Source organism: Thamnophis elegans, chromosome 9 (genome assembly GCF_009769535.1).
Source record: "Thamnophis elegans isolate rThaEle1 chromosome 9, rThaEle1.pri, whole genome shotgun sequence".
Lineage (NCBI taxonomy): Eukaryota > Metazoa > Chordata > Lepidosauria > Squamata > Colubridae > Thamnophis > Thamnophis elegans.
This window is the reverse complement of record NC_045549.1, coordinates 8575558-8588923: the sequence shown is the minus strand read 5'-3', so window position 1 is coordinate 8588923 and position 13366 is coordinate 8575558. Positions and strand designations below refer to the sequence as shown.

At 43.7% G+C, this 13366-nt stretch overlaps 1 protein-coding gene across 1 annotated transcript in view; it reads right to left on the bottom strand.

Moving 5' to 3' along the window:
* Positions 1 to 13366, bottom strand: part of FRAS1 (Fraser extracellular matrix complex subunit 1) — a 224195-nt gene that overhangs the window by 202078 nt on the left and 8751 nt on the right. Inside the window, exons 4-5 of the mRNA XM_032224319.1 lie at positions 12571 to 12714; positions 11067 to 11201 (exon numbers count right to left, since the gene is read on the bottom strand). Coding sequence (XP_032080210.1) covers positions 11067 to 11201; positions 12571 to 12714 — 279 coding nt within the window. The remainder of the gene's footprint in view (positions 1 to 11066; positions 11202 to 12570; positions 12715 to 13366) is intronic.

Here is a 13366-nt window from a genome sequence, read left to right as displayed (position 1 = left end):
GGAACAAGGAAATTTTATTTATGGCGCTTGTAATGATTGTGGCATGTTAAGTCCCGCGCTGCCAGAATTTACATCAGAGCTTTTTTTAGATATTGTTTTGTTTTTAAATAATTATACCCCAATGTTCTAAACTTTATTTTTAATCCCACAGCCAGGCACGTATCGGCTTGCCACAAGGGAGCCGAAGATCTAACCCTGACTTGGGCGTGTGGGCGAGGGATGTGTACCCACCGATATAAATTCACAAGACTAGGGAGGGAAATCCCAAATTTGCAATTTATAACCAGGATCAGTCATCTCGTAGTTTACCTTCTGGCTAGTCTCTAACAATAAATCGTGAAAGTCGGGTCAAAGCGGAATGTGGCTCCTTGTGCCAATTCTGCACAACTTATCATTTTATAAGTCTGGAGGGTGTGTATGTGTGTGTGTCAAATCTTGCTGTTTTATTAAAGCTAAGCAGATTTCAGCCCAGGCGGTGTCTGAAATCGGAGCGGCCTCCAGGGTGATCGTTACACAAGTTGCAAAAAAAAAGAGAGAGAGAGAAAGGTAGTAAGATCAGCTGGCGAAGACACACCAAATTCTCCGATGAAATACCTCTATGCTTTAAAAGCAGGATTCTTAGCAGAAGTGGTGATTAGCTGGGGTTGCAACCGGGAAAGCTATTAACTCCCTGCACCATCTAACTTCGGCTATATTTCTAAAGGCGTTTATTTATTTGCTTTACAGAAAGAAACACAAAAAAAAGAGGTAAAAAAAAAGCAAAATGTATGAAGAGCAAAACCAATAGAAATCCAATAACAAACTTAACAGAAGCCAACAGAGAAATAAAACCAGAAGGAAGGCAGAAATGATTTATGTGTGGCATAAAACGCAGATCTATCAAATGGCAAACAAGTTTCTAAATCTGCATTAATGGGCGTAAATGACGTTTTTTTTTTTTTAAAAAGTTACAAAATGTCATAAAGTCGATGCCTAAGGAGAACATACCCAGTTTTTTTTTAATAGATAACTGTTCTGACCCCCTCCTCCGTCCAGTAACGAATGCCGAGACAAGCTTAACTGGAATGTACTTTAATAGCAAGACACCAAAACCTCAGTGGCTGAAAGCCAAGCAGAACAAACAGATAAGGACCTTGGCAGCAACTCAGACAAACTCAGGCAGCAATAAACACAGATAAGGCTTGGCAGCAATCCAGCCTGCCAAGCTCACAGTAATGTCCTCCGACATTCAATCCTGCGTTGACTTCTGCAAAGAGGGGCATGTGCACCAGTAGCTTTTTATAGTCTGGAGAGGAGCCTAATGACCACCAGTGAGTGCAATCACCTGAATTGTGTTTGTTGTCAGACCTGCAAGGAGTCTTTTCTTTTTAGGTTTCAGGCCTGCCACACTTTCTACTGTCTACTTTCTACCGTGGGAAAATGGGAGGGGGGGTTATGTGGAGTTGGGTGATGTGTAGCCATAACAACATTCTTCTTAGAAAGTCAAGGTCATCTTTGTCTCTGCACCTGGCTGGAACTGGATGGGTTTGAATCTGTCTTTGTGGCAGTGGGAGATTGCACCATGTGATGGACTTGTGGGTGTGGGGACAAGATCTTGAACTTTCTACTGGATGGGGAAACCTGGAAGCTTTCAGATTCAGGTTTTTCCAGATGTGCCAACACGGCTCTCTTAATAAATTGGAACTTTGAGGAATCCTTTGCCTCGGACTCTGATTTAATTTTGGATGCTATTTGGAACCCTGATAGTCGAGAACTAAATGTAATCTCCCCGTTCTAGCTGCAGGACTTCACAAGAATCTCCCAGCAAGAAGAATACTGAATGAATAAAGGTAGTCCTCAACTTATGACCACAATTGAGCCCCAAATTTATGTCGTTCAGTGAGAAATTTGTTAAGCACGTTTTGCCCCATTTTACGACCTTTCTCATCTCATTGATTAAGTGAATCCCTGCAGTTCTTAAATGAGTCACGCGGTTGTTAAGTGAATCTGGCTTCCACGTTGACTCGGCTTGTCAGAAGGTCGCAAAGGGAAATCACATGACCCTGGGACACGGCAACCGTCATAAATGTGAACCATTTGTCAAACATTCGAATACAAATCAGGTGACCATGGGGATACTGCAATGGACATAAGTGTGAAAAAAGGTCGTAAGTCACTTTTTTCAGTGCCGTTGTAACTTTGAACGGTCACGAAACGAACCGTTGTAAGTCGAGGACTGCCTGTATACTCACACACACACATCCGCCCTCCCGAAGACATGAGCCTCACGCTGTTGCCCAATTCGAAGATGCGAAGTTTTCCCCGCGTCTGAACCCCAACGCTGAAGTCACCCGTGGACTTCATGAATAATAATTGAGCAGTTAATGTTCCCTACAAATCTCCAATTTCCCCTTTTTTTTAATTAATTCACAGTTCTCTAAAGAAATATCTGTCAAGGAAGAAAGGACCATAGCAAATTGGTTTGCACAATCATCTTCATTTTAGAAGAAAGCCTGTGGGAACACGGGGGGGACGTGGAGGGGGGACGGGGAGGACGAGAAAAACAGCTGAAGAAAACTCCAAAAAGTATCTTCAGGTCATGGAAAAAGAATTTCCTTTGCAAGAGGAAACCTACCGTATTTTTCGGAGTACAAGACACACCTTTCCCCCCCTTAAGAGCGTGGAGATGTTGGTGCGTCTTATACACCGAATACAGCCATCTTTGGCCTCCCGAAGCCTCACCCTGGCGTCCCATGAAGTCTGCAGAATGCTCCTGGGGGCTGGGGGAAGGTAAAAACGCCTCAGTTTTTGTGAAAAACGGCCTGTTTTTCGCCCATTTGTTGCCCGTTTCTTGCAAAAACAGGGGCATTTTTGTCTTCCCCCAGCGCCCAGAAGCATTCTGCAGGCTTCAGCTGGGCTACGGGAAGGCAAAAACCCCTCCATTTTTGCAAAATATGGCCCATTTTCCACAAAAATGGGTGCGTTTTTGCCTTCCCCCAGCCCTGCTGAAGCCCACAGAGTGCTCCTGGGGGCCAGGGAGGACAAAATCTTTTTTTTCTTCCTTATCTCTTCGAAATCTTGGTGCATCTTATACACCGATGCGTCCTATAGTCCGAAAAATACTGTGATTATAAGTCAGGTGTGTCCTTTCCCCTTTCTATTTGTCCATCTACTGCAGGGGTGGTATTTCACTTACTTTCCCTACCAGTTCGCAAATATGCAAACAGACTTTTGCTGAAAGGATGGAAAACCCACAGGAGGGAGAAGGGAAAGGAAAATCAAAAGGAAAAGGAAAAGGAAAAGGAAAGGAAAGGAAAGGAAAGGAAGAAGACATGAAGGGAAGGGAAGGGAGGGAAAAGAAAGGAAAGGAAAATTAAAAGGAAGAGGAAAGGAAAATTAAAAGAAAAAGGGAAAGGAGAGGAAAAGAAAGGAAAGGAAAATTAAAAGGAAAAGGAAAGGAAAAATAAAAGGAAAGGGAAAGAAGGGAAAGGAAGCTGGGAAGGGGGGGAGGGAGGGAGGGAGGGAGGGAGGGAGGGAGGGAGGAAGGAAGGAAGGAAGGAAGGAAGGAAGGAAGGAAGGAAGGAAGGAAAAAGTTTGCAAATTTGATATTTGAGTTTGAACATATGATTTTTGCATCGCTATTTTAAGCTATTTGAATATCTTTTCTAGCAGCAAAGTGCAGATATATTTTAAGAGAAATCAAAGGAAATAGCAAAACAGTAAATCACCATGCCTTGTATATATTCCTGTAGAAAGCCAGGTTGCCTGTAATATCCCTTCCTGTTTTCCATTGGGGGGGGGGGGGAGTCTCTGGAGTTTTGATTACATACTGAAATGGGGTAGAATGTCTCTTCGTTGGATCATAATTAATAATGATTTCCCAGAATTGCAGATTTCTTCAAAAGGACGCGAGCGCTGGGTCAATTATCTTTTGTTTCCCTGCAAGTTCCGAGGATTGGGTGGTACTTCCCGCTGGTTTGATCTGCTGCTGTGGTATTTGTGCCTTAAGTCACAGAGCAGAACTCGGAGTAGGGAAAAAGGGGAGCGTATGAGTTACAAGCCCTTTCCGAAAACGGGCCGGCTTTGTTGTTGCTTTTTTGTTGCTGTGATGGAAAGGGCAGCCAAGCAGAATCCAGCAAGCTGTTGCGACTCCCGGGAGAAAAGATCAGAGGGGAAATTCCCACGCATACAAATATGGAGGCAAGGAGCTGAAAAATCAGCCATCAAATAAAAGCCGTTGCTGTTTCCCACTGTAGGATGACTGGAAGGAGGCATGCGTTACACCAGAGGTGTCAAACTCAAGGCCCGTGGGCTGGATCCGGCCTGTGGGATGCTTAGATCTGGCCTGCAGGGCTGGCCTGGAAACAGTGAAGGACTGACCTTAGTCTCTGCCAGTGAAAACAAAGCTCAGGAGGACTGTGTCCATTCCATTCTAATATTCTATTCTATTCCATTCCATTCTATTCATTCCATTCTTCCATTCCTCTATTCCATTCCTATTCTATTCCATTCTATTCATTCCGTTCTTCTCTTCTCTTCTACTCTACTCTATTATTTCTATTCTATTCCATTCCATATCACTCCACTACATTCCATTCTAATATTCTTTTCTATTCTATTTCTATTTCCATTCCAATCCATATCACTCCACTACATTCCATTCTAATAAGTCTATTCTATTCTATAATATTCTATTCTATTTCTATTTCCATTCAATTCCTTTCCATACCACTCCATTCCATTCTAATTTTCTATTTCTATTTCCATTCCATTCTATTCATTCCATTCTTCTATTCTATTCTATTCATTCCATTCTTCCATTCCTCTATTCCATTCCTATTCTATTCCATTCTATTCATTCCATTCTTCTCTTCTCTTCTACTCTACCCTACTCTATTATTTCTATTCTATTCCATTCCATATCACTCCACTACATTCCATTCTAATAGTCTATTCTATTCTATCTATTCTATTCCTATTCCTAGTCCTATTTCCATTCCATTCCATACCATTCCATTCCATTCTAATTTTCTATTCTATTCTGTTCTGCTCTACTCCACTCCATTCTAATTTTATTTTATTTTCTATTCTTTTCTATTTATTCTTATTTTCTATTCTATATTCTATTTTATTTCATTCTATTCTAATTTTCTATTCTAATTCTATACTCTATTCTATTCTAATTTTCTATTCTAATTTTCTATTCTATTTTCTAATGTATTCTATTCTGTTCTGTTCTGTTCTGTTCCGTTCCGTTCCGTTCCGTTCTGTTCCGTTCCATTCCACTCCATTCCTTTCCATTCCATTCCATTCCATTCCTACATTTCCCCTCAGGTTACTTCTGTTTGGTGCACAAATGCCAAGCTGGCATCTGGTCTCCGGCTTTGCATCCTGAAGGTTAATTCATGCATCATGCAAATTGCTTAGAAGCGGCAGATGGAATCCTTGTTCTCATTTTCTAAGTGCTTCACATACTTGACATTACGGTTTCAAAGGCAGGGAAAGAAACGTTTCCTAAAAGGGAAGCTTCCTGAATTGAAGGGAGATTCCTGGAAAAAGCCTGGCCACTCTTGCTAGACGGCTGTCCTAAAGATGCTCGCTTCTCTGTGGATCGTAACTTCTCAATCAGCCCTCCGTAACTGCCTCTACTACCCCGATTACAGCCTTTAAGGAGACACTAAGAGCGACTGATTTGGCAGGAGGAAAGCCCATTTCTCATTCTTTCTACAGTGAACATTTAGTAATTGACCTGAAAATGTTGAGGTAGAAGTGTGCCACTTGTAAAACCAGTGGGAAGCGAGAAAAATATTCAACACAGAATTGCTGAAGTCATGTAAGTCCCTAGCTCTATCTTATAGCTCAGTGATGTCTAACCCTTTTTGGATCGGGTGCCAAAAGCAGGGGGAGCACAGGGGGGGGTCATGCACGGGTGTGCCACACCCATAATACTATGCGCATGACTCCCCCCTGCTTTTGGTGGACTTTTTTTGCCTTCCCCAGGCTCCAGAGATTTTCTAAGAACCTGGGGAGGGTAAAAATAGCCTCCCCCTCCCCCCCCGGAGACCCTCCAGAGGCTTCAGGAGCTTCCCTGGAGTCTCCGGAGGGCAAAAAAACGGCCCTACAGCAAACCGGAAGTTCGGGAACAGACTTCTGGTTTGGCTGTAGGGCCGTTTTTCACCCTCCGGAGCCTTCAGGAGATTTCGCTGAAGGCTCCAGTGGGGAGAAAAAATGGCCCTATGAGCAAACCAGAAGTCACTTCCCGTTTGCTCGTAGGGCCGTTTTTTGCTCTCCAGAGCCTTCAGGGAAATCTCCTGAAGGCTCTGGAGGGCAAAAAATGGCTTCAAAAGAAGGCCAAAGTCAGCTGGCCTGCAGGAGCTGACAGGGCAATGCCTTGCGTGTCCTAACAAATGGCTCTGCGTGCTATCTGTGGCACATGCCACAGGTTCACCATCATGGCTATAGGTCCATGATGGCGAACCTATGGCACGTGAGCCATTACCCCAGCTCAGCTCCAACGTGCATGCGCACACGCCTCCTGCCCGTCAGCTTATTTTTGGATCTCTGCCACGCTTTGCGTGGGGGGCAGGGCACACGAGGGAGACATATGCGCATGTGCAGGGGACTGCACACATGCACAGGGCAAGGGGGGCGTTTTTGCTCCCAGGAGACTGCAGTCTACTAGGCCCAAAAATAGGGGGCGGGGGGGGTTCTGCATATGTGGGGGGAGGGGGAGCACGTGGAGGTCACGCATGCATGTGCAGGGGGTCACGCACACGGAGGGGGGGTCACACACGCATTGCATGCACTTTTGGCACGCAATGACAAAATTGTTAGCCATCCCTATTATGGGTAGTTTTCAACTTACAATCTTTCATTTATCCCAAAGGTGCTTTTTTCAGGAGGCAACTGGACTTTCTTGTTTTTTTTCTTTTGAAGAAGTTTCACTTCTCATCCAAGAAGCTTCTTCAGCTCTGACTGGATGTTGGGGAATGGAAGGATTTATACTCCTTGCAAACAGCTGGCCATTTGCATCCTTTTAGAGGGTCGTTGAGGCCACCTGGAGGTTTGTCTGTGTCTTCAGGGTCACCTGAGTGGTGCAAATGGTTCCTGTAGTCTGCAATTTTTTTCCCCTCTGGAAATCCATTCCTACTCCCACCCCATTCCAAGGGTGTTCATCCCAAATTGTTTGGCTAAAAGTCTATAGTTGTTCATCCCCAATTGTGTAGCTAAAAGTCTGCAGACAATTTGGGATGATAATTTAAAGGGATAAACCTTTAAAGAAACCAAGAGATTGATCTAAATAACTTTCCTTTATTGGATTTACAAAGGACACTTGTTAAAGTTTTGGGGGAGGGGGAAATTGAGAAGGGAAAAAGGAAAAATAAAAAGAAATCAACCTTATATATTTGAAGGATTAAAGATTGTTAAAAAGAAGGGAATATAACGCTGTTTTATTTGATCAAGATTAAAATAGTTACATTGTAATTATCAGGACTGAACAATGATGAGGCCTTAAGGATTTATTTATAGATGGGATATGGGAAGGTTATTTGTTGTATTTTAGGAGAAGGTGTTAAGCTACTAAAATTATTTATAGTTGTGATGAAGGAGGAAATCATTTCTTTATATTTTGTTCTTTTAATATATTCCTATTTTTTTCTACTTTCCTTGCTTTTTCATTGTTCAGTTTTCTTTCTTTTATTCATTTGGTTTGTTTGCATTACATGTTAATCTTTCTAAATGCAATGTTGCATACAATTATTATTAAAAAGGGAACTGACAAACATGGAGACGATATCACGCCCAATATTAAAATGAGCAAATCTGAATTTGACTTGACTTGAGCGTTGTCTGTTTTCTTTCTCCCGTTGTGGTCCAGGCTTAAACTGCTGCTTCTTTATCTCCTCCTCCTCTCACCTTAGCCCTTTGCCAGAACCCCATTTGGCATTCTTAGGATGCCAGAAGCCTCCAGTGAAAATGAGTTATGTCTGTTCAAGCTTTTGCAAGCTTTTGCAAAATTGCAAGCCAAAAGAATTTGGGTCACCCCAGAGAAAGGCCATGGAAAGTCCACTCTTTGAATGCAAGGAGGCCCAATCTAATCTTTCAGCAATGTTGATAAAATGGCTGGTGCGAAATGAAATGATGAAAGGTGGGGTCCGGGACACCTCCCCCCCCCCAAGGCTCCCTTTTTCTCGTGGCTGGTTTTTAGCAGCACTAGATAGCTTGGGAATAATTTGGAAGAGGCTAGCACCGACTTGCTCTGGGTTTCAAACGTTTCTTTCCTTTGATGGAAATCAGCTTAGTACTAATTAACTCCCCCCTCCATCTCAATTAACTAATTAATTTTATTTTCATCCCCTCGGGACTCTGCTACAGGGCACTGCATGCCAAAACAACTAGGCATAGAGAAAGGTTTTTTTTCCCCCTTCTGCTATCACTCTACTGAACAGCTAATTCTCACGGTATTGTTTTATGTCAAAGTATATTTACTCATGTAGTATGGCTGTATTTTATCCTTCTCATCTGTTCACTATCTTCTCTTATTGGTATCACTAGAATGATTATTATTACTTTGATATTGTTATTATTATTACTTTGTTGTTTTGCATGTGTACACTGAGAGTTTATGCACTGGAGACAAATTCTTGTGTGCCTATCACACTTGGCCAATAAAGTTTTCTATTTCTATTCCTATTCCTATTCCTATTCCAATTCCTATTCCAATTCCTATTCCAATTCCTATTCCTATTCCAATTCCTATTCCAATTCCTATTCCAATTCCTATTCCTATTCCTATTCCAATTCCTATTCTTATTCCAATTCCTATTCCTATTCCTATCCTATTCTACTCTACTTTATTCTACTCTACTTTATTCTACTCTACTTAGAGGTGGGTTCCTACCAGTTCACACCAGTTCGGTAGAACCGGCTCTTCAAATCTACCGAACCGGTTAGAAAAGGTTCCACCAGAAAGCAGGCCACACCTACAGAAGAGGTTCCAAAAATTTTTGAAACCCACCACTGACACACACAGACACACTCACACAGAGAGAGAAAGAGAAAGAGAAAGAAAGAAAAAAAGAAAAAGTGAGAGAGAGATGAAAGAAAAAAAGGAAAAAGGGACAGAGAGACAAAAGGAAGGAAAGAGAGAGAGAGAGAGAGAGAGAGAGAGAGAGAGAGAAGAGAGAAAGAAAGAAAGAAAGAAAGAAAGAAGAAAGAAAGAAAGAAAGAAAGAAAGAAAGAAAACACATGGCCGGCAACCCACTCCCACCAGGTCACATGGCCAGCAAGCCACTCCCACAAAGGAGGCCACACCCACAGAGTAGGTTCGAAAAATTTTTGAAACCCACCACTGACTCTACTCTATACTCTACTCTACTCTACTCTACTCTACTCTACTCTACTCTACTCTACTCTACACTACACTACACTACACTACACTACACTACACTACACTATACTACACTACACTACACTGCACTACACTGTTTTATTCCATCCTAACTAAACAGAATTTAGGGGAAGGTCCAGATGAAATTGAGGGCAAGAGAAGAAGGGTACAACAGAGAATGAGGTGACTGGATGGAGTCACCGAAGCAGTCGGCGTGAGTTTAAATGGACTCCAGAGGATGGTAGAGAATAGGAAGGCCTGGAAGAACATTCTCCATGGAGTTGCAATGGGTCAGACACGACTTCACCACTAATAACAACGCAGGGGTGGGTTTCAAAATTTTTTAGAACCTCTTCTGTAGGTGTGGCCTGCTTTGTGGGATTGGCTTGCTGGCCATGTGACTGGGTGGGAGTGGCTTGGCGCTTAGCAACCAAAATGTTGGCTCAGGAACTCTGGCATTTGAAGCATGCAAGTCTTAAAGCTGTCAAGTTACAAGACCCTTGCACCCCTAACCCTTTAGAAAAAACCCCCAGGGGTGTTCAAACTTGACAGCTTTAAGACTTGTGGACTTCAACTCCCAGAATTCCTCCTCTCTTTCTCTTCATCTTGATGATGTGCAGACAGGCAGGGGGAGGGAGCTGGAACCGGTTCTAAACGGCACTGTAGATTTGTGGAACCTTCTTCTATAGAAGAGGTTAGAACTGGGAGGAACCCACCCCTGCAACAACGACAACAGATGAGATAGGCTGGTTCTATTAACCCCTTTACGTCAAATGGCATATAGGAGCACCATCCTTGAGTACCGTGCTAAGAATTTGCTAAGGAAGCATGTGTACCTTTGCATGGTCTTTTCCTACAATTTGAATTTACTTTATTTGTATGCCGCCCTTTTCCCTGAGGGGACTCAGGGCGGCTCACAATTCAGGGAGGGGGGAAAACAAACAAAGTTACAGAACATAGAGACCATACACAGCTAAAAACACAACAATCATACCATTCGGAGTGGGGCTGCAAGTCTTTAGCCCCAGGCCTGTCAGAACAGCCAGGTTTTAAGGGCTATGCGGAAGGCCTGGAGGGTGGTGAGGGTACGAATCTCCACGGGGAGTTCGTTCCACAGGGTCGGAGCAGCCACAGAGAAGGCCCTCCTCCGGGTAGTCGCCAGTCGGCACTGGGCGGCTGATGGAATTCGGAGGAGGCCTAGTCTGTGGGATCTTATTGGTCTAGTGGAGGTAATTGGCAGCAGGCGGTCTCTCAAGTACCCAGATCCAATACCATGAAGGGCTTTGAAGGTGACAACTAGCACCTTGAAGCGAATCCGGTGATCAACAGGCAGCCAGTGCAGCTCTCGGAGGATAGGTGTTACATGGGTGAAACGAGGCGCACCCACGATCGCTCGCGCGCCTGCATTCTGGACAAGCTGAAGTCGCCGAATACTCTTCAAGGGCAGCCCCATGTAGAGCACGTTGCAGTACTCCAGCCTAGAGGTCACAAGGGCACGAGTGACTGTTGTGAGAGCCTCCCGGTTCAGGTAGGGACGCAACTGGTGCACCAGGCGAACCTGGGCAAATGCCCCCCTGGTCACAGCTGACAAACGGTGTTCAAAATTTCATTCATTATCATTCAACCTCTCCTTGGCCTCATTTTTTCCGTTCAGAGATGGATAGAGTTCAGATTACATAACACAGGTATTTCTTACCTGTGCACTGGAGAGGTCCCGGGAAAAACCCTTCCCCGCATGACGTCACGCACTGGCCATTCTTCAAATGCAGCGAAGCTTGGCAGGAAGTACATCCAAATTTATTAGTACAAGTCAAGCACATCTCTTTACAAGCTGCCCAGGGCGGGGAAGAAAAGAAAAAAAAAGAAAAAACAAAGAGACGAGTGTAAAAAAAAACTGAGTCAGATTTGATTTTCTCTTAAGTCAGGTGTTTGGGATCCATGTTGCAGAAACCAGGGATTCCAAACATCCCCCAGGTATTAGCACCAATTTTTTAAAAAGGTAATTTATTGCTGACAAGCCAAGTGCATACTGAAGGTTGTACAGTACACTGCCTTATGAATGCAATAAAAATTGATTTGATTTAACTGAAATCAGACGATCAGTTATTGTTGCAGATCCACCAATCTTTTATGAGTGTTGTGGCCCGTCAGCAGCCAGCAGAGCTGGCAGCAGATTCGGACAGTGAGGAGGTTGGGGAGGAAGATGGGCCAGTCCTGGAGTCTGGGGAAGGCTCCGATAAGGTCTCTGTGTCGGAGGCAGAGAGGGGACCAGAGCCGTATGCCAGTTATCAGCTGCCTTCAGAGTCAGACATCAGTGAGGCAGAAGAACAGCTGGAGCCTGTTCCCAGTGTGCGCATGCACAGAGTTGCCAGAAGAAGGGAACAGCTAAAGAACAGGGGCCGACTTAGGAGTAAGGCCACAGGTGGATGGTGAATGGCCCCTCCCAGAGGAAATAAGAGGAGCGAATGGGGAGTGGAGTTTGCAGGAAACAATTAGTTCGCTTAGAACTAATTGTTTCCTGCAAAAGCCGAGGTGGCGCAGTGGTTAAATGCAGCACTGCAGGCTACTTCAGCTGACTGCAGTTCTGCAGTTCGGCTGTTCAAATCTCACCGGCTCAGGGTTGACTCAGCCTTCCATCCTTCCGAGGTGGGTAAAATGAGGACCCGGATTGTTGTTGGGGGCAATATGCTGACTCTGTAAACCGCTTAGAGAGAGCTGAAAGCCCTATGAAGCAGTATATAAGTCTAACTGCTATTGCTATTGCTATTGCTATCGCTATTAATTGGTTCGTGACTCTCCGAGACTCCTTGCCAAGTTTTGCAGAGATCAGCCTGGCAGCTCTCCAAGCCAGATAAGGTCTGTGACTGTAAAACCTCCCTTGAAAAACTTTGCTGGATGTGAATGAGCAGAATTCACAGTCAATTAATAAAAGGGTTTTTTGTCGGGACAAGGAGTTTGCTTCATGCTCTTGGGAAGCCTCGGTCAGAACAGAAATCGAGTTTGACACCCCTGTGCTGGGAGTTGCCTTAGAGGAGAAACAGAGCAATAAAAAGGGTATTTTAGAAAGGCACAAAATCTTCCAAATAATTTTAATTTCTTTTCACACCCAGAAGCCACGGGCATCTTATGAAATATGTCTCAGCATCACCGACAGAGCAAGAAGCTTCAATGTCACAAAGCAAGCCGGGGGCTAATCTTACCTACGCAAAGGCCAGCATCTGGATAGAAGCCAACCCCACAGCTGTCGACGCAACGCCCGTTCAGGAGAAACTTGGAGGACTCTCGGCAGGCATCGCAACGATCAAACGCCCGGGTGCAGGTCAAGCAATCAGGGTGGCAGTGTCCTATCATGGAAATGAGACAACTTTATTCCGGGTGATGAAGTGCAGGATGGACTCACCTGCTCAGGTAAGAAGGAGGCTTTTGCTGCACAGAGAGAGAGAGAGAGAGAGGGAGGGAGGGAGGGAGGGAGCGCGAGAGCGAGAGAGAGAGAGAGAGAGAGAGAGAGAGAAGCAAGCCTCTTTTCCACCAGGTTAGAGCCCCAATTGTAATTGTGGTAAGACTCAAAAACTAGACTGAAATGTTTATGCCAGAAATGTTGCACTATGTCCAATGTTTTTAGTGTTTATCTAATAAAAGCACTTTAAAAAATATTTTTATGATGATTGTGATCATGATTTATCACTTGTTGCTTTTATGTATGCTGAGAAACAAATTCTACTCTGGAAACAAATTCTTTGTGTGTTGAATCACACTTGGTCAATAAAGAATTCTATTCCATTCTATTCTATTCTTTCCTTATTCTATTCTATTCTTTCCTTATTCTTTCCTTATTCCATTCCATTCTATTCTATTCTTTCCTTATTCTTTCCTTATTTTATACTATTCTATTCTTTCCTTATTCTGTTCTATTCTGTTCTGTTCTATTCTGTTCTCTTCTTTCCTTATTCTATTCTATCCTTATTCTTTCCTAATTCTTTCTTATTCTATACTATT